The following is a 21,430-nucleotide window of genomic DNA, read 5'->3' as shown; positions in this document are numbered from 1 at the left end:
AAGTGAGACCACCTAATTCTGGCATTTCTTGAAATGTCTCACTCAGGCTGCCTTAAGTAACAAGCCAACACCACCTTCCTGCTACTCCTTAAAAGTTTTTATCAAACTCCATTTCTCTGTTTCAGAAATCCAAACACCAGGGCCAAGTTTTTAGCAATACAGAAGCACAACATTTGGGCCCAGCTCAGAGAGCTGCTTGTCACAGGATTCCATTGGCACTAAAACTTATGAAAAGGTGGCCTTCAGTCATTTAGAAATCTAATATTGAGCTCCTATTTTTTTTTTGGCTGGCATTACTTTGGTCAAGTTTTAATTTTTCCCCAGTGAATTGACCTCCTGAGTTGACTTACTCACAGATCCCTCCCTCTTTCCCCATACTTACAGTTTGTGTAGATGGGTTGCCTGAAAGGCTTTCCTTTGGAAAACACTAGTGCTACGATGAGGCAGTTGATGGTACTTAGCAGCCACACTGTGGTGTTTTCATAGCTCTTGTAGCCATTGTCTGTTTGCCCATGAGCTTCATCTCTCATCCCATGGAGGCCCAAGCTGGAAATGGAGGAAGAATTCTCCATGTGGTTGTTTGCTGAGAGGCAGGCGCTGAAAAAGTGTGTCACACTGGTCAGCAAATCATCACTGTCTTGGTTATTTCCCCTAGCTTCCACTACCACTATCAGGAATCCTCCCTCACAGCCATGATTTGCTCCTGCTATCACAAGGATGTAGGTTATTGGCAATGTCCTCAACCCTACCTGCTGGGTTGGGCTTGCTGAACTCAGCAGAGCCTGAGCTCAAACCCACTTGGATACCCTGGTCTTCCCTGCAAGAAAATACTTCTCTTTGTGCTCAACAGAAGCATTCTCACCACACGCACTGTGCTGTGCAGCAGACTTGCTGGAGAGCTTAGGGACCCACAGACAACACCGGTTAACGTGTCCGCACCTTGTGGGGAAGCATCAGGGTCTACCTGCAGCTGCTGATCAGGCCTGTAGTTAAGCTGATCAGTAGTATTCGGTAGACCTGTCCCCACAAGTCTGCCCTGTGTCACCCAGAGTCCCAAGGAGGGGACCTACCTGTGTATATTGGTCTTGGAATACCAAGGCTGCTCCTGTACCACCACAAACCCAAAAATTTGCATGCTGAGGCTGAAGAGGATGTTAAGTACAACAGAAAGCAGCAGCGGGGGTGAGATGAGTTGGCTAGGAGGTCTGTAAGGAACCAGCTTTGGACAGGCACCTGTGAAACTCACTGAAACATGCACAGACATGTTTACTAGTGTGTCCAAAATACAAGCAGTGCTGCTGTATATCTCTGACTGTTATCAATGGCCAGCACTTTTACAGGCTATAATGTTCTTTATAATACATACAAATACTATATCAAGTACAAAATACAGAGTTGTTTTCCCACCAAATCTTATTGGCCATAGAAGAGGTTAATTAACAGCATCTAACTATTATGAGACATTTTTTGAAAATAAAATGTTGGATTTTACAGCATCTAACTATTATGAAACATTTTTTGAAAATAAAATGTTGGATTTTTATTTTATTTGGCTACTGTCAGGCCCAAGGATATAAGGACGTGCTCAAGCTCTCCTGTTCTTTGTCACTTGTCAACCGCAGCTTGGGATTTTCTGCTGCCTATGTTCTGTGCATCCTCCTGAACTAAGCACCTAGTGCCCAGCTGTTTGAGCTGCAGGAGAACTGCAGTAGCTGGACCAACAGGTTTTCCTCTGTTCTTAGGCTTAACAAAGTTATCCAGACTTTCAGTAAAAGAGCTACACAGAAAGCCTTGATGCAGTCTCCAAATGGGCTATTTACAGCAAGGCAGCTTTTGACACCCAATATTGCGGCTGACCCTTTTAGACTTGACTTAATCAAGGCCTTTTCCAGTTGTCTGTGTTCCAGCAGGGATGGAAGACAACTATGTATTTTTGCTATATGCTTTTCATGCTCTTGCCCTTGCTATTCTTGCTTCTAAACCTCTCCCTGCATTTACTCTACCTAAACAATCCCAGCTTTCTCTTTTCCCTCCAGCACTGCTTTCCTTTCTCATTCTTTGCTTACAGCTTCCTGCTCTGTAGTGTCCAACATCTGTCCCTTTTTTCTCCTCCATTGCCTCTTGTGCCTCCTGCCTACCGTTTCAAATGTGAGTCAGACTCCAAAAAGTTGATGCCTAAACTTTTTCATTTGGGCATGGATTCTTAAGTATCTTCTTAATCTGCCTTCCTCAGTCAACAGGGAAAAGCCTGACTTTCCACTAAATTAAGTCTGGTTTAACTCCTGCTAGAGATAACATCCCAGTTATCAACAACATACATGCTCAGCAAATGCACCACTGAGAATTACCCATCTTATTTCAGAGCTTTTCTCAAACAAAATGCCTCCTCTACTAAACATCCTGTACTTTATGTAGTCTCTTCTTTTCTTTCTTTCCATACATAGAATTATGCATTTCCAAAGAGCTGAAAAATATTTGAGATAATTCTTTCATTAATATATAGGATGACTAAAGGGCTTACTTGTCACACCAATTACAGTGGTAATAGCGAGATCTTGGAACAGAAATTGGTAATTCCCAAAGGAGTTTAGTTGCTGAAAAGAGGAACACAAAGAAAAAAAAAAAAACCATAAATCAGACATTTGCCGTGGGCTTGTTTGTATCATCTCCAGAAAGCTGTATTATTTTCATGGAGCTAATGCTCTGCTATTTGTTCTGAAACACTGCTCAGCAGATAAGGGGACCACACAATCCACCACCCTGCCAATACATTCATCATCACTGGGCCTGCAGTGAATACTCTCATTTTGTACATCGTTCAGACTAACAATGCTTCCAGTTCACTCAATGCAATATAAAAGAAAGCTGTTTGAAGAGACACGCTTTCTCAATGCTGGGTGACTTCCGAATGGAAAGCCCTCCTCCCTGTTTGGGTAGAAGCCATGCAAAAGTGGTTTAAGGCACTCCAGGGGATTTTGCTTACTGTCAAGTTAATTCATGCTTTAAATGCTGAATAAATTGCAACAGCATACACTTACACCAGATTCTCCCTTTTCAGACATATGCCCTCATTCAAAATACTGTTCAATACCTCAGCCTTGGTTTTGCCCAGCTCGCATCTTAAGTCTGCTCACTGAAGTTAATGGGAAGAATCTCTCCAGTTTTCAGCTGAGGGTACAGGAGGATCATATGACCATGCCACAGACATTTGCAGCTCAGAGAAAGGTAAAGCTCTGTACCCTAGTTTTATTGTGGCTTTTATGGCATGTTTCTCCTACAAGGCAGTAGTAGCTCATCCAGTTCTAGCCAACATGTTCCCAAGACGTACCCAGTACAGTAGGAGAACACCAAGGTACTGAATGGTGCTGTACAGAGCCATGTACTTGAACATGCAGAAGGAAGTGACAAGGGCAGCACGGCCTTCCCTGTGTGAAGACATGAATATAGGACAACAGTTAGGTGATGGGAATGTTGCCAGTCCTCTTCTCAGCTGTAGATGCACTCCTGTAGCTTTGAGGGAATTAATCTGTCTTGAAGGAATTTCAGATGGGAACTAGACAAATGGCAATTTCAAGGTCAAAGACACTTATTTTTCTCTAGATATATATATTCTGGTATGGCGGGAATGCCCAACACTAATATTTGGAAGGAGTAGGAACTGTCTCCTTTATGAAACAGGAAACAAGAAACCACGCTTACTTGATAAGCTCTGGCACACATGCTATGCTGGGGGTTCGGGATGTGAAAGGTGAAGCCACAGATGCCTCCTGTTCCGACAGCGATATCCCTGCATGTGCCACTTTCAAAGCCTGAAAATCATAATATTCTTCAGCATTCACAAACCAGGAAGACACAGCCACTGACATGTCAGCCCAGAATTGACCCCTTATTACAGGATACGTTCTGTGAACAGCAGTCCCTCTTCATCGCCTGGGTGTGCTCCACCCAAAAAGCCTCCTCTAGTGGGATGTGGTTGAGGCATTGGGTCCAGAAGAATGGGGATGACAACATGGGAAAACCCATTTTCCACAGATCCCAAAGCCATCCACTATCAGCTGCAGGAGACAGATTTGGCTCTGCCTCCTGTGTCAGCACTTATTTGCCGTTATGCCTTATGTAGGCAGTCTAGGTTCTCTGCTTACTTCCCCCAGGATAATCCTTGGGACTTTGTGTTAAGGCAAGTGCTTCAGTGCCTAGATGGCATTGCTCTTACTGTCACAAGGATGTGTTAAGTCATGAAGTAAACCAAACCTGCCCAGAGGGAGTTATAGGTCTCTCCTGAACCTGGACCCTTCCTTTTAGAAGAAAAAAAAAAAAAACACAACAGCTTTCTTGCACTTCTAAAATGTGCATTTACAAAAGCCTTGTACGGCTACAGCTGTTGCCCACAGACGCTCCTCCTCACTCTAGTCTTCTCCACCCCCAGACACTGAAGATGTTGACAGAAACCCCAATGGAGGATTTGGAGAATACTCCAGTGGTTTTTACAAAGGAAATTAGTCAATCCTTGAGACCACAGTCTGCAACAATCTCTGCCTAGGACAGCTCTGGCATGTTAAGGACCACACTGTGGGATCAGGCCTGAATCAGTACTGGTGCCAGTAGAACTATTCTGTGACTAAGCAGAGCACTCTCATCTCCAGCATGTGCTCAGTTTGGGATATTCTACTGGCATTGCATTCATTTTTAGTTTTTAAAATCAATACATTGTAAAGAATTTTCACTTACCCCACAGTCATTGGCTCCATCTCCACACATGCCCACAAAGTAACTGAAAAATAAAGTGACCTACAGTTCAGTTCTGGGAGAAGTAAGACCTATAAACAGGAGAGAATCAGAGCCTCCTCCATGGCTTTTTGTTAAAAGCCCTTCTGGAAAGCTGAAAGACTGAAATACAGGACTATGAACTGTTCACGGGCCTTGGGCTTGTACCTCAGATGTGCCTACAGTAGTTTCTGTTGTGATGGACTGAAGAATACAGTAGCATGAAGTTTTGTTACCTACAATGGACTCAGCCTCCCACCCTCGTGGGGTTTAAGGTCAGTCACAACAGAGGAAAGGGCTAATGGTGACAGCCCTGCTAAGAAAGGAAGGATTGCAGGGACTGGTACTTCATGTTCCCTGGGAATAGACATGAATGGGGACTCTGCTTTGGGGTCCAGTCCTGCCAGAATCTCCTGGGGCAGACAGAGAGTGACTGAGGCAGCTGGAGTAGAAAGAGAAGGAGAACATGGGCTTAAACAGGATATCAGGAGACGGCTCCGCACGCTGAGGTTGAAATAACCTTGTGAAATGATGAGCCATAAAAGTAAATCCTTATTTCTGCAGCATCCAAGTAAAATCATCCTAGTGCTTCAGGAGCTAACTCACTTGTGTCTGTTACTGTGGAGGCCTGGATTTCAGTGCAGGGGAGGTTCTCATTGGGAGGCCACTGATGGTGGTCCAGGGAGACCAGACTGGTTGGGGTGCTCACAGCTGCTCACACCAGGCTGATAATCTGAAACAGCCTAAAGCTTACCCTGCTCTAGGGCAAGGCCAAGGGCTAACTAGTCGAGGTGAGGGTGGGGGTATTCAAAAGACTTGGGAAACAGCTGAATAACAAGCAACAAGACACCTGGGACTCGGGAATATGTATATACCTCTGTGACTGTGAACAGCACAGGGCATACCAAGCTAGATTGCCCTGGCATGTTTTCTAATCCATCACACTGAGTCAGCAATAGTGCAGTAAAAAGACTGCTAGCATCACAGAAGCTGCAGTGCTGGGAAATATTCCTAAAAATATTAGGTTGACAAGTGTCCCTCCTTCAGGCCCAGAAAGAGAAATAAGAATGGAAGGTTATGTGAACAAAAGAAACCCAGAATCGTGGAAGTGTTAAGTCTTTGACAGGTTGCCAAACTAACATGGAATTCAACAGGCTTTTGGAATTTCATTGCCAAGCTATATGTCTGTGGAAATTTCATTTTTGTGTACTTCAGAAAATGCTGTTAGACAAAAGCTAGCTCTTATTAGACTCTTTTCAATCCTGGAAATTCATGAAACACTTCCTAACTCTTAGTACTCATTATAAACTTACTCCAGCTTCTGAAACTCTTCTACAAGGCTGGATTTCTGACCAGGAGACATTCTAGCAAAAACTGTTCCATTGAGCAGAAGCTGTAATGAGAAAAATGGAAGTGATTTTTCAAGCACCTGAGGTAAGAGTCACAGTGATTTCAGTGATAATCTAGAATAGAAATCACCGAAAATTCACATTTCCAAACAACCGATGCTAGACTCCAAAGCAGGAAAGGCTGATGGTCAAAGATAAAAGGTATCTTCATTAATATTTTGAAAAAGTAATCACAATAAGGACAAGAGGCCTGGTGTGTCATTTGAGTTACCTGATGAACACAGATTACCTGGCAGGGATTTACTAGACTAGAACTCATGAAACTACCTTTCCCATGAAACAGACAAGTCATGCTAAATTGCATGCTGTATAATACCATGTTTTCTCCTGTTCTCCAAAAAATGACAGAATCAGTGCTGTGCAAGGGCTAGGCATGTGGGCACAAATGTTTAAGGTCATGTCTTCACACCATGAGGCAGGTCTGCTCCCCTCACGCACATAAAATCCAAGGATTTTCAGATCCGTCCCCATACATTACTATCAGAGATTCATCCAGTCCATAAGTATTTCAGGGTTAGAATTGTTCCCAAAAGATTTCTGGGTACAGATCTCTTTGGGTACTTATATCAGGACAATCCTAATATACCAAATGGCAAGCCTACTTCTGTTAAATAATCCAGGTCTTACCTTTGGAAGTAAGTGCCTGAAATGCTGTGCTACAGTTTGATAAGTTTTTCCACTCATGGCAAAATGATACTGGCCTGATCCCAATGCCAGCTTGATTCTTCGTTTGGTCTGACTGTCATCCTCCTATAAAACAAGACAGAATGAGTGCTGCTCCCAGGCCCCCAAAAGCTACTATGTGCATTTCCACAAGCACTACTACAAAGAAGTGGTCATACCACGCGGAGGGCACTTGTAAAGACTCTGGGAGACCTGAGTTCAAGGCCCATGCCTTTGCCTGGATTTGTGAAGGGATTTAGGCGTATAATGCCATTAATTTTAGTGTGAACTGGGTGCTTTATAAGTCTGAAAAGCTGGACCTCAGCATTATCATATTTGATCAAATTTATGCTATAGTGCCAAACTGGTGGGCTGCACTGTGAGTGACAGTGGCTAGAGAGAGCATATGGGCTCCACAGCTATGCATGCCTTTTGCAATGAAATACGGTGAAGATGCTGCTCAGGCTGATCTTTGGTAGAAAGGAGTCCCTCAACAGCCCTTGCAGAGATTCCCTGTCATCCACCTGACTCAATACTTCTCAGAGAAAGGTCAGCACCTTCAGACACACACTTCAGAGAGACAGTAAATAGTCTCTATCTCCGTTTCTTTGTGGAGATGATGAAACACAATTTCTTAGGATAGATAGCCTATGTTTCACTGTGTATATGCAATTTCTCAACAGTTAATCCGCATTATAATTCTGCAGGTATGGGGCAGTGCTAACTTTTTACCTGCTTGAACATAGCTCGTTCATTCAGTGCAGTTACACAGATTTTAAAGTCCACATCTATACTATCAAATTTACCCAGCAGGGAAAGGAAACATGCTTTAAATTGGCATCAGCTAAGCATGAGGGCTAGGGACAAATCTTTCCTGTGTTTCTGCAAAGCTGTTCTCAAACCTAGCTAGGCAGTTAACAAGAACATGTTCACAAAGTAATATGCTAGGAAGAAAGCTCTAGTGGAGAACATATTTATAAAGGGCCCTTCTTTTTAAACACTTTTCTAGCACATAACATTCTGACATGCAGACAATGGCGAATGACTGATCTCTGTTATATTAGTATAATCCCACTGAACTATTTAAAAGGTTCCAGCTTAGTTTGTTTCCCTGCTGCACAACACCTGCTTCTTATATGCTCACCAGACTTCTGTAATCTTCAGGTTTGTTTTCTTCTAGTGGTTTCCAGGTTATAGATGCTGAAAAAGATCCAGGTATTTTGTTTGCTTCCACAAGAATCATTCTACTCATTGGAGAAATCATCCCGGCATTTCTCGCAACAGTTACAGCAGTCTGAATGTTGTCACCTAGAAAAATCAATGGGAGTGTTATTAACAATTTCTGCAATGAGGAATTGTTTATGGAGGAAACACTAGTTCTAAGTTTTCACATAGATCCACAACAATCTAAGATTTTGGTGTCTGTGCCTAGAAAAGTTTTTTATAAGGATCAAAACTCTGCAGATGAGGTCTGCCTTGATAATTAAATGTATTTTAATTTAGAAACGAAATATTTTCACCTTCAGCTTGAAGAAATCCAGATGGGGAATGTGCTCCCAGATTATGTGCTTTAGACAAAAAACATGAATTACCAGACGTCATAAGGTTCAGTGATTTGTCCTGGCATCCATGTTCTATCTCTGCTTATGTATGACAATAGGATTTCATGAGGCCCTTTAAAGACGCGATCTTGCATGATATGTCTTTGTGTACATCATCTGACAACCTTACCAGGAAGAACAAATGGACTCACTGGAAAGCATCAGAGGAACAGGAAGGCTCTGATCTATGGTGAAAGTGGGGCAGATTAAGTTAGGTATCTGACCTAGCTTGGTGAAGCTGTCAAGGGATATAAGCCTGCATGGTTCAGCTCATGTCATTACTACAACACAAGTGTTTCTTGGACTATAACTGTATGAAAGATACAGATGTCTGTGCCTTCCTACCAGTGGTGGGGACAAAGCAGCAGACTGTTCACCCATTGAACACCCTGTCTGGGCCAGTGGCCACATAAATAATCCACCCTTTTTACATACCTGTGACCATAACACTCCTGATGCGGGCAGCGCTGAGCTCTTCCAGGACAGGCTTTGTCTCCTTTTTTAAGCGATTCTCCATTATCAGCAGACCCAGGAATGTCAGATCAGATTCTGCCTCCTCCCTAACAGTGAAGAACAGACAGACAGATTTCATTCTTCTTTTTGCCTTTGGCCTATTTTTGCACTGAATTTTCTGATAGCCAGTTATAACTGTTAACCTTCCCACCTAAGTCAAAAGCATTAGAATAATTTGTTAGTTTTCAGCAGTCCTAGGCTGCCTGTCTTTTGTGGTGCTATTTCCACCACCAGCAGGACCTGCATCCCACTGGCAGCAAGTGGTGCTGGCTGTGTATGCAATATTTTCACTTGATTTTTCATCCTTCTGTTCTCTTCTTCCTTTGTTCTGAAGAATGTGTTCAGCACATAGCCAGCTTCCAACTCATGTTTGCTTAATTACCAGATCAAAAAAGGAGCCAATTTCAACCTACCTGCTCCACACACCAACATGAAGCCCGATGGGTAAGTTGGACTGTTTTTCATTCATGCACCATCCTTAGCCAGCATGTAAAAGCACCCTGAATTTCCTGCACGATTCCCAAACTGTGGTGGTCTGATTTGCAAAGTTCATGCACGCTAGTCCTTCTCATTTGAGGACAGTACAACAAAGAAACGCACCTTAGTAAATGTATCTGCTATTTTTGACAGTAGGACCTGAGCAAACAGCATGTGGGGATTCCAGCTCTGTTCTCTCCTACTTTTTTCTTTATACCTGTGCTATTGCTTCTTTTATAGTTGAACACATGCAGTGGAGAACAGAATTTGGTAAACAATCGCATCCCTGAGTCATAAACTAGAGGTCTGTCAGGGAGACAGGCTAACCCTGAAGAGCCTGAAAAAAAGAAAAGCTTTCAAACACTTATTTTAGCCACTATAGTAAAGAGGAGGTGATGCCAAACACTTGCATGGTAGAGTAGCTGAGTCAGGTGGTGCCTGGATAGTTACTGCTTTCCCAGCAGCTCTTGTGTTTGACCTCTAGTTTTCTTGTTTTCCCCTGCCAGTATATACATCATGCATGCTGTAACTGCACACACAGCTGCAAAATCTGGGCCACAGCACACACACTTGATCATTGGGTCGGATAGGTTTGTTATGATACCTGTCACAAGAATTAAACAAACCACTTGCACTTTGCTTCAGCATCATTGGCCCTTTCAGCAAAGCAAAAAGCCCTGTGAAAAGACAAGTGAGCCCCATCTGGATTAGGACCTGCAGCTAGGAAACAGAGAGGACAGCAGATGCCAAGTAACCCCAAATGTTTCAGAAGTTATGTTTCTGCAATATCACAGGCAAAAGCTAGAGGGATTTGGATAAAAGCATATGGATTCCTGTGTAGGTGTTCTTGTGTGAGGCTTGAGGAAATCTAATACCATGAGCACAGCAGAAGAGTTTGCTGGTTTCCCTAGAAACTAGAGAGCTAAAGCTAGAAAGGTAAAGGATTAGACCAAGACAGCAGCAGAAGATAAGTCTGCTGACTTTGACTGGACTAGAGAACAGGTGGGGTAATGGAATGTTACCTGCTGCTGTTGCTTAATCAAGGAACCAGGATAACAACCAAAAAAAAAAAGAGACTTCAGCTGAAATCATGCATAAATCTGCAAGGAGATTGGTAGAATGATGGACTGAGGGAAGGCAGAGTGCACTAGAATTACTCTTCCTATGTTGATCCAAAGTTAAGAAATATGTAATGATTTTGGGCATGTGCTATAAGCATGGCTGAAGTGCCCTCTACCTATTCTCAGCCAGACCTATGTCCAGATTTAAATCAGATTCCCTCTGGCCTGAATCTAACAAAACTCTGTACTACAGCCCTGTTTTTGGCAGGGGTGTTGTGGTAATGGTACTATGTGAGGCACTACTAGCCCATGGCTGAACGTGGCTGGCAAGAAGCAGTCTATGGCTTACCTTGTTAGATCAGTAGATTGCTTCCCTGCCTGTAGAGATTTACATGCCAGTCCGATGACCCTAAAGCCCTGCGCTGTGTAGAGCAGAAGCTTGCTTTCAAAGTTTGATGGGACTGTGCAAAAGAGGAAAAAAAGAGTTCATCAGGGCATTTGACTGCTTTCTAAAAGGAAGCCTTGGAGCAGGAAAGGTTCTTGTCCCAGTGGGAAGGTACACCTAGAGTCTACCAATAGGCCAAGGACATCAAAAAAGGCTGCTGAATGGAACTTTGCTCAATAAGAAAATCATTGCTTCCCCTCTACCACTTTTCACTTGGGGTCCTAAACTATTCTGCAAAAACTTACCTGTTCCAGTTCGTCATGAAGGAGCTGTGCTCTTCTAGCTGCCCTCCCAAGGCTTGGAGAAAAAAGATAACTTTTTCTGGTGTATACTGGACCAGTAGACAACTTTTCCAAATATCTATTCTGGCAGAGACTACACACCATGTACAAGAGTTGGTACTTGCTTTTATCTCTTAGCAGTCCTCCTTTGCTGAGAAGGGCTGTACGACAGGTTAGCCTTAGACTTGGAGCACAACAGAGAGACTCTAACTTTTCAGGCTGAAGTATAAAGTCAGACCCAGAAATCTCATCTGGACCTTCCACTTCATTGCACCATCAAAAGTCACTTATACATATGTGTTTCTAGGAAACATTTATAAATGTTAGTTACCTGTTTCTGCTCTGCATAACATGGCTACCATTTCTGGAGCCCCTTTTGTGAAGACCTGTTTTTCCCCACCAATTTCCTGAGCAATGACAGACATTCTTTGCAAGGCTGAAGAAAATGGAAACTGACGTAAAATGGTAACTCCTTCCACTGGGGCCTAGGAGGAAAGCAAGTGGATTAGATACTGCAGCAAGAATTTTAAACTCAGGCCAAAGGATTTTAAGTCTGTCCTTTGGCCTATGGTAAGAACCTAACCATGTATAATGGGCTGATTTGTCACAATAGCACAGAAAGAACTGGTCTACAATGAGGAGATACAATTTGTACAGAAATGTTTAGCTCAAGCGGCAGGAAAAGTTCACTGATAGTTTTAGCAGACTATTAGACAATTTACTTAAAGGAACTCACTAGTCCTGTTCTTTAACAAGATTCTGCTAGGTCTTACACTGGCCTTGCAAACGGAAAATGGATGTCTGTAATCACGGCCCTTGGTGTATATCACCAGTAATGGTCAGACATCAGCTACCAGACTCCACTGCCGTCCCAAGTGCTTTTAGAGATCTTCACCACTCAGCTGAGTTTGGATTGAGTCTTGAGCCACCAGGACAGACAATTTCCTGGGCTGGACAATCGTCATCCAGCATCCCCCTGCTCCTGGTGTGAGCAGCAAGCGCCCCTAGACATCTCTTTTTAATCAAAGAGAGCAAGGCAGTCTCTCTGCAGGCAGTACAAGAAAGACTAAGTGAGGAAGAGCTGTCTTGGACTAGGACAACCAAGCATTTCTCTACTGAAAGATAAATCTTGCACTGACAGTTTAACTTGACCAGGAAGGTGAATCTTGCAAATAGCTTACGCAGCTGGCTTTAGGCCCAGGTCTAACAACTGTGGCACGTGTGGATCCTTGACCTTCATTCTGGCGTCCACTGGAATCATCTATCACCTGTGTATTGAAAGACAAAAATCTTTCAGATCACAGCACCAGCAGAGCTGAAAGGAACCTTGGGAATCATTTAGAGCTTTTCCTTCCATCAAAACAAGGTGTCTTATTCATTCCTGAGATGGGTCTGTCATTTCAGTCATTTCATACTAAAAAGGTCCAGTAATGGAAATCCCACTGTCTTGCCTGGCAACCAAAATCAGAGCTTCACCAGCTTCACTAAGATACTATTGTACTCGTGTACAGCAAATAGATTATGTCCTCTCACTGACACGAAATTTTATCCATTTATCCATTTTATCCATTACAACACACTTAAATATGCAAAAATCTTTAAATATAATGTAGACCCAATGGGGAAATAATAAATAAGAGTTTGTACTAATGTGGAAAGCACCATCCTCTGCTCTTGAAGTATTCCTCAAATCAGTTGGATTTTTTAATAATTACAACATGACTGTGAGGAAGAAAAATAATTTATGGTGTCACAGGGCACATAATTATTCCTGTTTCATAGTAATTATTTAACAAGATTATTCCTGTTTAATTTATAACTTTGATAGGTGTCTGCCTAAGGCTGAGATGGCAATGTGATACCCCTAGGGAAAAATACCCTCTAACTCCTGTCATTACTGGATAGTTTATTCCCTGAAATTTTGCTGTTTTACATATTTTGCAGATACAAAACAGGTGTTAAGTACAGATGTTGTTACCCATGCAACTAGCTAATCCTGCCTTGAATCTCTTATTTTGCATCAGTAATGTCTTGTGGCTATATTTTACACCAGGTAATTATGGGCTGTCTTCCTCTTACCCATCTCAGATTTGTAGCTTTTTAGTTTTCATAAATGTTCATGTCCACCATCCAACTCATCAGACAGTAAACGGCACACTGACGGCTGTTGGTAGGTAACAGGACAGAGACTGAAAGCCGAGTGCTTTCATAGGGGCATGCGATTTCAAGCCTGAAGACGGTAGAAATATCTCCACATTGACAGAGCTCTAACGAATTTCAGTCTTGTATCTAGTTCAAAGCTGGCACAAGTCTTTTTCATGCTCTGTAAAAGCAGTCTTAATCTGCATGTAAGTAACATCTGGGACTTCCTGTTATCTGGCATCAGCCACAGTCAGAATTGAGACCCCAGCAGGGTTTGAATGATATCCACCACTTCCAGTCAAATGAGCTAAGTACTCAAAGTACCCATAGGTCAAAGCTCTAGGCAGAAACAAGGAACATTTCTCCAAAATCCTGAGCATATGGTATCTCTGCTGAGTTTTAGCTGGTTTACTTCTGTGCAGGAAGTGGCTATTTGCACAGGAAGACTTGGGACATTTCTCCTTTTTGACAAAACTAAAACTCCCCACCACTGTTTGCGTAACAACAAAGCACAGCTTTACCCAGTTAGTGGCCTCAAACATTTTCACATCCAGTGGGTCTCCTTGGATCTTGCCCTCCCAAACAATTAGTGAATGACAAACTGCCATTGCTCTGAACACCGGGCCCCAAGGCAGGCTGTGGTCTGCAGGGAAGCTGTGAATGTCCTGGAAGCTAACATGAAAAAGATCATAAAAATTTACATCAGACAACACCGAACAACATATGACTAACAGAAAAAAAAGTCCTAAGTCAGGGGGCTGTTAAAGTCCTATTCTGTGGTCAGATGATAAGCATGTTTCTGGGGACGTGTCCTCCCCCATAAGCTATTTCTCATGCACCTGTTAAAGGCTGGGACACACATGCTCAGAAAAGGTGTATTCTGCGTAGTTGAGTCCATTGGGGTGGACAGAGGAACAGATTATTATAAAATACCTTCCTTGATGAAGGACTTGACCTGTGAGACTGATATAAGTCTGAGCATCTTTGTGCATGCACATTTCTGGAAATGTAAATGGGGAAAAAACACGGGCACTGAAGGAACTGAGTGGCAATCTCGTGGGTAACAATGGCATCCTGCCACAAAGGGTTGGGGCACCGCTGCAGCTTTGAGATCTAACTTAGCATGTCTACCGCAGACTACCCTGCCTGGGCATGCCGTGCCAAATGCTGACAACAGTGGCTGCACCTTTCCATGTGGAGCAGAACCCCTGGGATGAGGCAAACAAATAATTTTCCAGAGGCTACAGCACAGGAAACTTCAAACTGCTCTTTGGCATTAACTGTCTCTCAGTCTTACTATCCCACCAAATTTAAATGCCATTGATGTGTCAAGGAGCCTTACCAGTTTCTTTCAGAGGGCAGCAAGCCCCAAAGATCCAGGCCATCTTCTGTTAAGGTGCCAGTCTAAGTTAAAATGTACATTTAAATTAACTTCCCACATGAGAGCTCCAAGAGGAATGAAAAGAGACTTATTTTAAGAAGTTACTGTCCAGAAAATGCCAGCACAGTGCAGAGCAAAAGTGCTGCCAGCCGGTTCCTAGATTCCAAGAAAAACAACAATTTGCAACAGTGTCTGTTCATACAACACACACTTAGAGTATCCAAGATGGATCAGTGTGTTTCTAAAATACAATGGAAAAGCTTGATCAAAACCCATACTCTCCCACACCTAGCATGGCTCCCATTACTACTAAGAGAGTAACCACCACATAGCAGTTACTTTGTCAAAGCAGATGAGGTTCAGCTGTCCACACATGTTGATCCTCTGTGGGCTGATGCAGAAGATGCCCTTTTTCTTCAGCCTCTGCTGGGTATAAATGATCCCTGTTGTCAAGGCAGCTGGCAGAGCTGGTGGGACAGCAATAGTGATAACATCCAAGGCCTTCTTTACCACTTCTCCTGCCTCCTCCTGGCATAAAACCAAAAGCAGTTATCAGCAAGAGGGTAGCAAGGAGTGCTGCTTGGATTGTCTGTATGTAGCCCTCTTCATCCCTCCTCCTTTGCACTGCGGGTGCTTCAGGCTGTGCTGTTTTCTGCCCATGGTCCACCACATATTAAATCTCCCTAAGAAATTAATTGCTTTGATTTAACCAAAGGCTTTAAGGCTACACCGCTGCTAAAGAGCAGCCACTAGGCCTGCCTTCATTCTCCATGCCAACAAACCTGCCAGATAGAGTTCACAGTCTCATCCAAAGCGTATGAGTTCAAACATGCCAGCTAGGTTATTGCACCCTCAGTCAAGCCCAGCTTCCCATGATACAGCACACAAGAATCTGCCATTCATATGGGCATTCATCCAACTGCCTACAGGCATAGCTCTGGACTCCACATTAGGGTGGCAGGTGAGACATATGGGATGGGGCTGAAAAAGAGGGCAGAATGCATGAACTAATGATTTCTTCTGACCTTATGTTCTAGGACTTATGAAAGGAAATTGCTTTTACCTGCAGGAAGAGACATGGAAGTAAAAGTTACATTTCTAAAAGCAATCTCTAATTTGGGAGCTTAGAGGTCGGTGTAAAACTGACTGCCAGTATGCTGCATGTCAGCACTGTTATTCTTGGCAGTTGCTATCACCGCTAAAGGATTGAATGCATTTCAAATTGGGGTCCCAGAACTGAGACACTGCAAACTAAAGCCAATTTGCAGTTCAGATGGACCTGCAAACCATCATAAAAGTTCTATTATTACTGCCTCTGAGCTTGGGACTTTGACCATAAATCATGTTGCATTTGATGGATTGAATTTCCATCAGGTTCTCATTCTCCCTTCATTGATACTGTTTCAGACCACAGAAGGCACAGTTTGATAATATTTTGTATCTATTTTATGTTAGAATGAAACACTTACCACCTTTAGATAAACACACTCCCAGAAGAAAAAGCATGTGGTACATGATGTGACTGAATCTTACACCAGTCTGACAAGGCAGTTTCAGCTGCTGTGATAACATCACATCACATTCAGATGCTGTGATTAATGTATGTAATGCTATATATTACAAGGGAGAAGTTAAACAAAAACAAAACCAAAAAAAACCCAACAAAAAAAAAGGAAAAACTGCAAAGCAGACACCAGGGTATGTTCTTAAACACACTTTTTTTGATATCCTGAGGGGAATTAATCTTCTGAGAGCCAACTGATTATAGATTATTTCAAAGGAGAAAATGATCAAAAGCTGAAATGCAGAATCAATCTTACAACTCAAGACTTGGACTTTACATTGGCAGATAATTATCAAGGCATGAAATGACTTCTTGAAAGTTTTGGAAGAAGTTCTAAAGCAATTAGGCTTTAAAAAATGCAGAACTACTGTCTACAGTGTACAACTTCTCTTATATTGATCTTGATGCATAAGAATGAGTGAACTGTTTTTTAAAAGGGTTTCAGGGAAATCCTCCACAGATTTACAGACCAATATGGCAGGGCCTTATGTGCACTAATAGGCCTTAATTACACTCACCAGCCTTATCTCCACCCTCACCCTCTGCTCATGGGTTCAGGTGCTCCATTTAAGCTCAGGCCTGGGCCTTCAATCCCTGTCTGAGCCATGCTGTAGGTGTACCTGCCTCTAGCGCTGCCTCCTGTATTGATATGTTTAGATGTATCTTCCCCTTATCTGCTTCTGACTGATCTGCCTGGATTATTTATCGCTTTGCCTTGCCTGGTACTATTGATGGGCTGTTACCAGCACCCAGCCCTCCCCACCATGTTCAGATACTGTGTGGCTATGCCCTGGTCAGTGACAGTACCGCTTGTGCTCTGGTCACCCTCGGCTCCTGGCTTGCCTGTCTGAAGGAACTGTTGGCCCTTGCTGCTTCCTGATACAGAAACTTGCTGAAGATTTTAATACATAATTAATTGATCCTTGATGTATATGGCACATTAAGGAAGAGCTAACACAGTCTTCACAGAGGGAATTAATACCCCATAAATTTCCTGGAGAACTCGGGGGGGGGGGAGGGGGGGAATCAGTGGAGATGTGGGTGACTCAACTGATTCAAGATAGTTAGCTTTGAAAAAGTTACTTCCCAAAAGCTTTCAAGGATATTAAGCTGAGTGATAATTAAGGGCGGGTTATCTCCCTTCCACCCATGCCCTTTCCCTGCCCCCTCCAAATGACTATATGAAGAAAAAAAAAAAAAAAAAAAAGGACAGAAGAAAATGGGGAGTTCTTTGTAACATCAGTATATTTCAGGGATCTCTGTTTACACCTGTACTGTTCAGGGCTCTAACACAGAAGAAAGGTGGCAGAACAGGTGGCCCAATGATCTCTAAATCATAAATAGTAGAGGAAATGCCAAACAGAAAGCAGCTATTTGCTGCTCCTCTAAAACAAAAATCTACAGTGATTCAGACAGCAGCTTTAAGAATATTTTTGTGCAGTATATAATGAAACTGTGGGAATCATTGCCACAGATGCTGTCAAGTCCAAGGCATAAACTAATTCGGAAATACGTTGAACCACACCCTGGGAGATTTTCAGTGGCTATTACAGCTAGATGATGTAGATACAAAAGACAGCTTACTGAATTGTTAAACCTTTCTCTTCAAGAAATTAGAAGACTATACCAGGGAAGAATTGTTCTATTTGCTCTACTTCCTAACCAGCTTCTGGAAGTATTTGATACCAGTTACTCTCAGTGACAGTGGACAGGATGGGTCTTTGATCTAAACTGAAGTTTTTGGAAAGCTGCATTTTCACAATGACACATCAGTCTGTGTCCTGTTTAACCCATGACACACTTGTGATTTTTCTAGGAATGTACAGAAAGTGCCATAAAAACTCTGTAAAAGCTACTTGCAGAGTGCTAAGCTCTTGGATCTCTCATTTTCAGAGCTCTAGAAAGCATTATGCTAACTACATGCATTGGTAATTACATGTATTAGCAAGCACAGGGCAGGCAACACACAGAGGCAGTTGGCATACAGAAGGCTGCTGATGAGACATGCAGTGCTTGCATAGGATTTGCTAAAACCTCAGAAGAAATCACTATTGGGAAACAGTGGGTTTTGGCACCTTGGAACTGAATGTACGAGAGCTTGTATACTGTCACAAACTCAGTTATACTGTAAAATGGCCTCAAATAGTAAGGCAGAAAGAAGAGTTACAAGGACCATACTTTTATATGTAAATGTATATGAAATCACTCAAGGTTCAAGTCTCTGGAAATTCGGTGTGACCATTTCTCCTGCATTTAGCAACTCACCCCGTTAAGTGCAAATACACACACTGTGTAGATCATTCCAATTGCTGCAAATGCTATGAGGCACATCAGGAACCGGAGAGCATCTCTGTACAGCTTGAAGTTCATGGGTTTAGGGTAGAGAATGGACCTCACAAGATCTCCTTTGGCTGTATTAAAACCTGGAAAGACAAAATAAAATCATTCCAAGGGAAAAACATTTCCAAAAGTTCTCTACAAAGAATCGAGGGCTTTAAAATTACTCATAATTTCTGTAACTTAAGAAAGAAGGCCCAGATCTTTCATTTCAGTGTATGAGACCTACTCTGCAGGATATAGAAAAAAGTTATTTCTGTCTTAAGGAGGAGGATTTTTTCAATGTCTCAGAAGGAAAGGAAAATGCTTGTTTGCAAGCACATGCTAGTGGTTTTTGTAAAAGTTATGCCAAGCAATTGGAAACAATTCATAATAGGTTAGCCCAACCCAGGATATCAATCCTCCATTTGACTGTTGTGAATTTGGAGTAACATCTTTAACTTAATGTGACTGTTCCAGTAAGAAAAAAGCATGAAAGGAAAAGCAAACTGAGGTGTTGACTGACCAGTCCGTAGCACCACAGCTTTCACTACTCCTCTGTCATCTGCCTTGGTCTGTATGACCTCTGTTCCACAGAAGAGGACATGTTTTTTGTAATCCTCTGCACAATGCATTCTCCAGGGCTTGATGTTATCAGCTTGGGGTAAGTGGGTCTTTGTTACTGGAGTACTTTCCCCTAAAGAAAATTAGCTCAGATAAGGAAAACTGCAGTACGCCTTAAAATCAGCTTGCTGACTTTTAAAGTACAGTGCCTAGACATCTAGATGGTAAGTTAAAGGTATTTACTAGAGAAACCAGTTTAGAGTATGTTACTTTTATATTGTGACATCTTCAGAGTGAATAACAGTTTGAAACCTAGCAAGCAAACAGACTGTGCCAGAGAAAAGCTCTCCTTTGCATCAGCACAACAGCTTAGAGCAGGGGTCCTCAGACTTTTTAAACAGGGGGCCGGCACGCAGATGAAGTGGCAGGCAGTCATCTGCGGCTGCTTGGTTCCCCCCCCCCCCCCCCCCCCCCAACCCCTGGCAGGGGGTGGCGCGGGGGGGTTGTGTAAATACGAGGGGCCGGATTGAGGACCCTGAGGGGCCGTATCCGGCCCACGGGCCGTAGTTTGAGGACCCCTGGCTTAGAGAACTGAAAGTAGTCTAAGGACTCCAAACCCTTTTGCAGATATACGAACTTGAAAAGAGACCTGAACTGGTGTTGCATGACTCCACTTGATGGCCACAAGTTTTTTACCTAGTTTGAGCCTCATATGCAGGTCACTACACTATTCCCTTAGGCAGATTAAACATGGCATTCCCTATTTCCCCTTCCTAGGAAAAAGGAAAGTCTTCAGCTCAGAGCTTGACACCTGACAAATATCCTATTTATGTCAGAGCAGATACTAAGGTGAAGCAGAAGAAATATTTTCCGACAGCTGAAGCTTTCTAAATGAAAGAACGTTCTGGAATTTATTATTTACCTGAAATTTCAGAACTGTGGGGTTTAGTTCAATTCAGACCAAGACCAATTTGAAGACATGAAACAGAATTATAAACATCCCCTGCACAAAAATCCTACTTTTCAGTGAACTCTCCCACGTGGTATGTCATCCACTGCTATCACATGAACAAGGGTATAAGTGTCTGGAGGGCTAGACAGACACTCCAGCAAGCTGGAGATGTTGCAGTGATCTGTGATGAGACATTCACAGTGATTGAGAGAAACCCCTACAGCCTGAGCAGACTGTGGGCCCTGTGTGGGAATAGCTTTGCTCCATACCTACTGCTTCTTCCCCTCTCCTGTTCACCCTACTGTTCACTCTTTCTGATCAGATGATCCCTTCCTAAATTCTGCACTCCAGAAAGGAAGAAAAGGATGGACTGCCCTTCTGAAAGTGCATCTTGTCTATTTAGATAAGCTGGGGCTAACTGCAATCCAGTCTTTATTGCAGTGAACATCCAAAAGAATCCCCTTCTAGGCTAACTATGGACTATCTCATAGTAAGGATGATCATGATAACACTGTGTCAGTGGCTGAAGCCATAGGGTTGTGATGATTTTTTGATGGTAAACTTGGAAGGGATGAGCTGTACCTGTCAGCATGCTTTCATTTACAACGCACTGCCCACTGATCAGGATGGCATCACAAGGCAAAAGGGTTTTGCCCTCTTTCAAAACCAGCATATCTCCAGGGACAAGATGATGTGATTCCAGCTCTTGGAAACCTGTAGGTGACATGTAATACAAACTTTGTGCTTCACATATTTCTCTGCGGTAAGAGGAAAAAATAGAAGGAACTACCTTCTGAACAGATTGTTACTTCTTTATAATGTCTAATAAACAAAGGACCACAATTAGGACCTAAGAATAAAAACTCCAATACTTAGAAAAGCCTAGGCATCAGTTAAAACTGCAGAATTCCTTTTTATCTCCCCAGGAGCCCAACCAATGGTTATTGTTCCAATGCGCAGACTTAACTGAAGAAGCTTGGACCTACATTTCTTAGTTTGACACCATCTTTTTGGATCGTGTTCTAAATACCATGGCAGTGAACAGACTTTGCATGGAGCAATTAGGTGGACTCACAGCCATTTACTGGCTACGTGGCTGGCTTTGTCAGCACCACTTTAAGAAAATGGACATGGTTTTCCTGATCATTTTTTGCTAAGGCTGCGCTCAGTTATGAATACGACTGATGTGACATAACATACTTCTAGGTCAAATTAACCCAATATGCAGAAGCTAGTTAATTGAGCTGACAGGCAGAACAGGAAACTGTTTTAGAAGGGATTTAATACTATACATACT

General features: G+C 42.7%; 1 protein-coding gene across 5 annotated transcripts in view; it reads right to left on the bottom strand.

Moving 5' to 3' along the window:
* Positions 1-21,430, bottom strand: part of LOC102050989 (probable cation-transporting ATPase 13A4) — a 51,308-nt gene that overhangs the window by 10,757 nt on the left and 19,121 nt on the right. For 3 of the 5 annotated variants that reach the window (XM_027811806.2, XM_027811805.2, XM_055724057.1), the window contains 19 exons: positions 20,716-20,847; positions 19,144-19,314; positions 18,567-18,724; positions 15,077-15,265; positions 14,699-14,760; positions 13,878-14,028; positions 12,396-12,482; positions 11,546-11,699; positions 10,838-10,949; positions 8,873-8,997; positions 7,981-8,144; positions 6,801-6,923; positions 6,078-6,157; positions 4,729-4,771; positions 3,700-3,809; positions 3,329-3,425; positions 2,522-2,594; positions 1,071-1,245; positions 383-597 (listed from right to left, as the gene is read on the bottom strand). In XM_027811806.2, coding sequence (XP_027667607.1) covers positions 383-597; positions 1,071-1,245; positions 2,522-2,594; positions 3,329-3,425; positions 3,700-3,809; positions 4,729-4,771; positions 6,078-6,157; positions 6,801-6,923; positions 7,981-8,144; positions 8,873-8,997; positions 10,838-10,949; positions 11,546-11,699; positions 12,396-12,482; positions 13,878-14,028; positions 14,699-14,760; positions 15,077-15,265; positions 18,567-18,724; positions 19,144-19,314; positions 20,716-20,847 — 2,421 coding nt within the window. The remainder of the gene's footprint in view (positions 1-382; positions 598-1,070; positions 1,246-2,521; positions 2,595-3,328; positions 3,426-3,699; positions 3,810-4,728; positions 4,772-6,077; positions 6,158-6,800; positions 6,924-7,980; positions 8,145-8,872; positions 8,998-10,837; positions 10,950-11,545; positions 11,700-12,395; positions 12,483-13,877; positions 14,029-14,698; positions 14,761-15,076; positions 15,266-18,566; positions 18,725-19,143; positions 19,315-20,715; positions 20,848-21,430) is intronic. The other 2 variants (XM_027811807.2, XM_055724056.1) reach the window with 2 other exon arrangements.

Source organism: Falco cherrug, chromosome 11 (assembly GCF_023634085.1).
Source record: "Falco cherrug isolate bFalChe1 chromosome 11, bFalChe1.pri, whole genome shotgun sequence".
In the NCBI taxonomy this organism is placed as follows: Eukaryota; Metazoa; Chordata; class Aves; order Falconiformes; family Falconidae; genus Falco; species Falco cherrug.
Note: the sequence above shows the minus strand (reverse complement) of the source record. Positions and strands in the feature narration are given on the sequence as shown.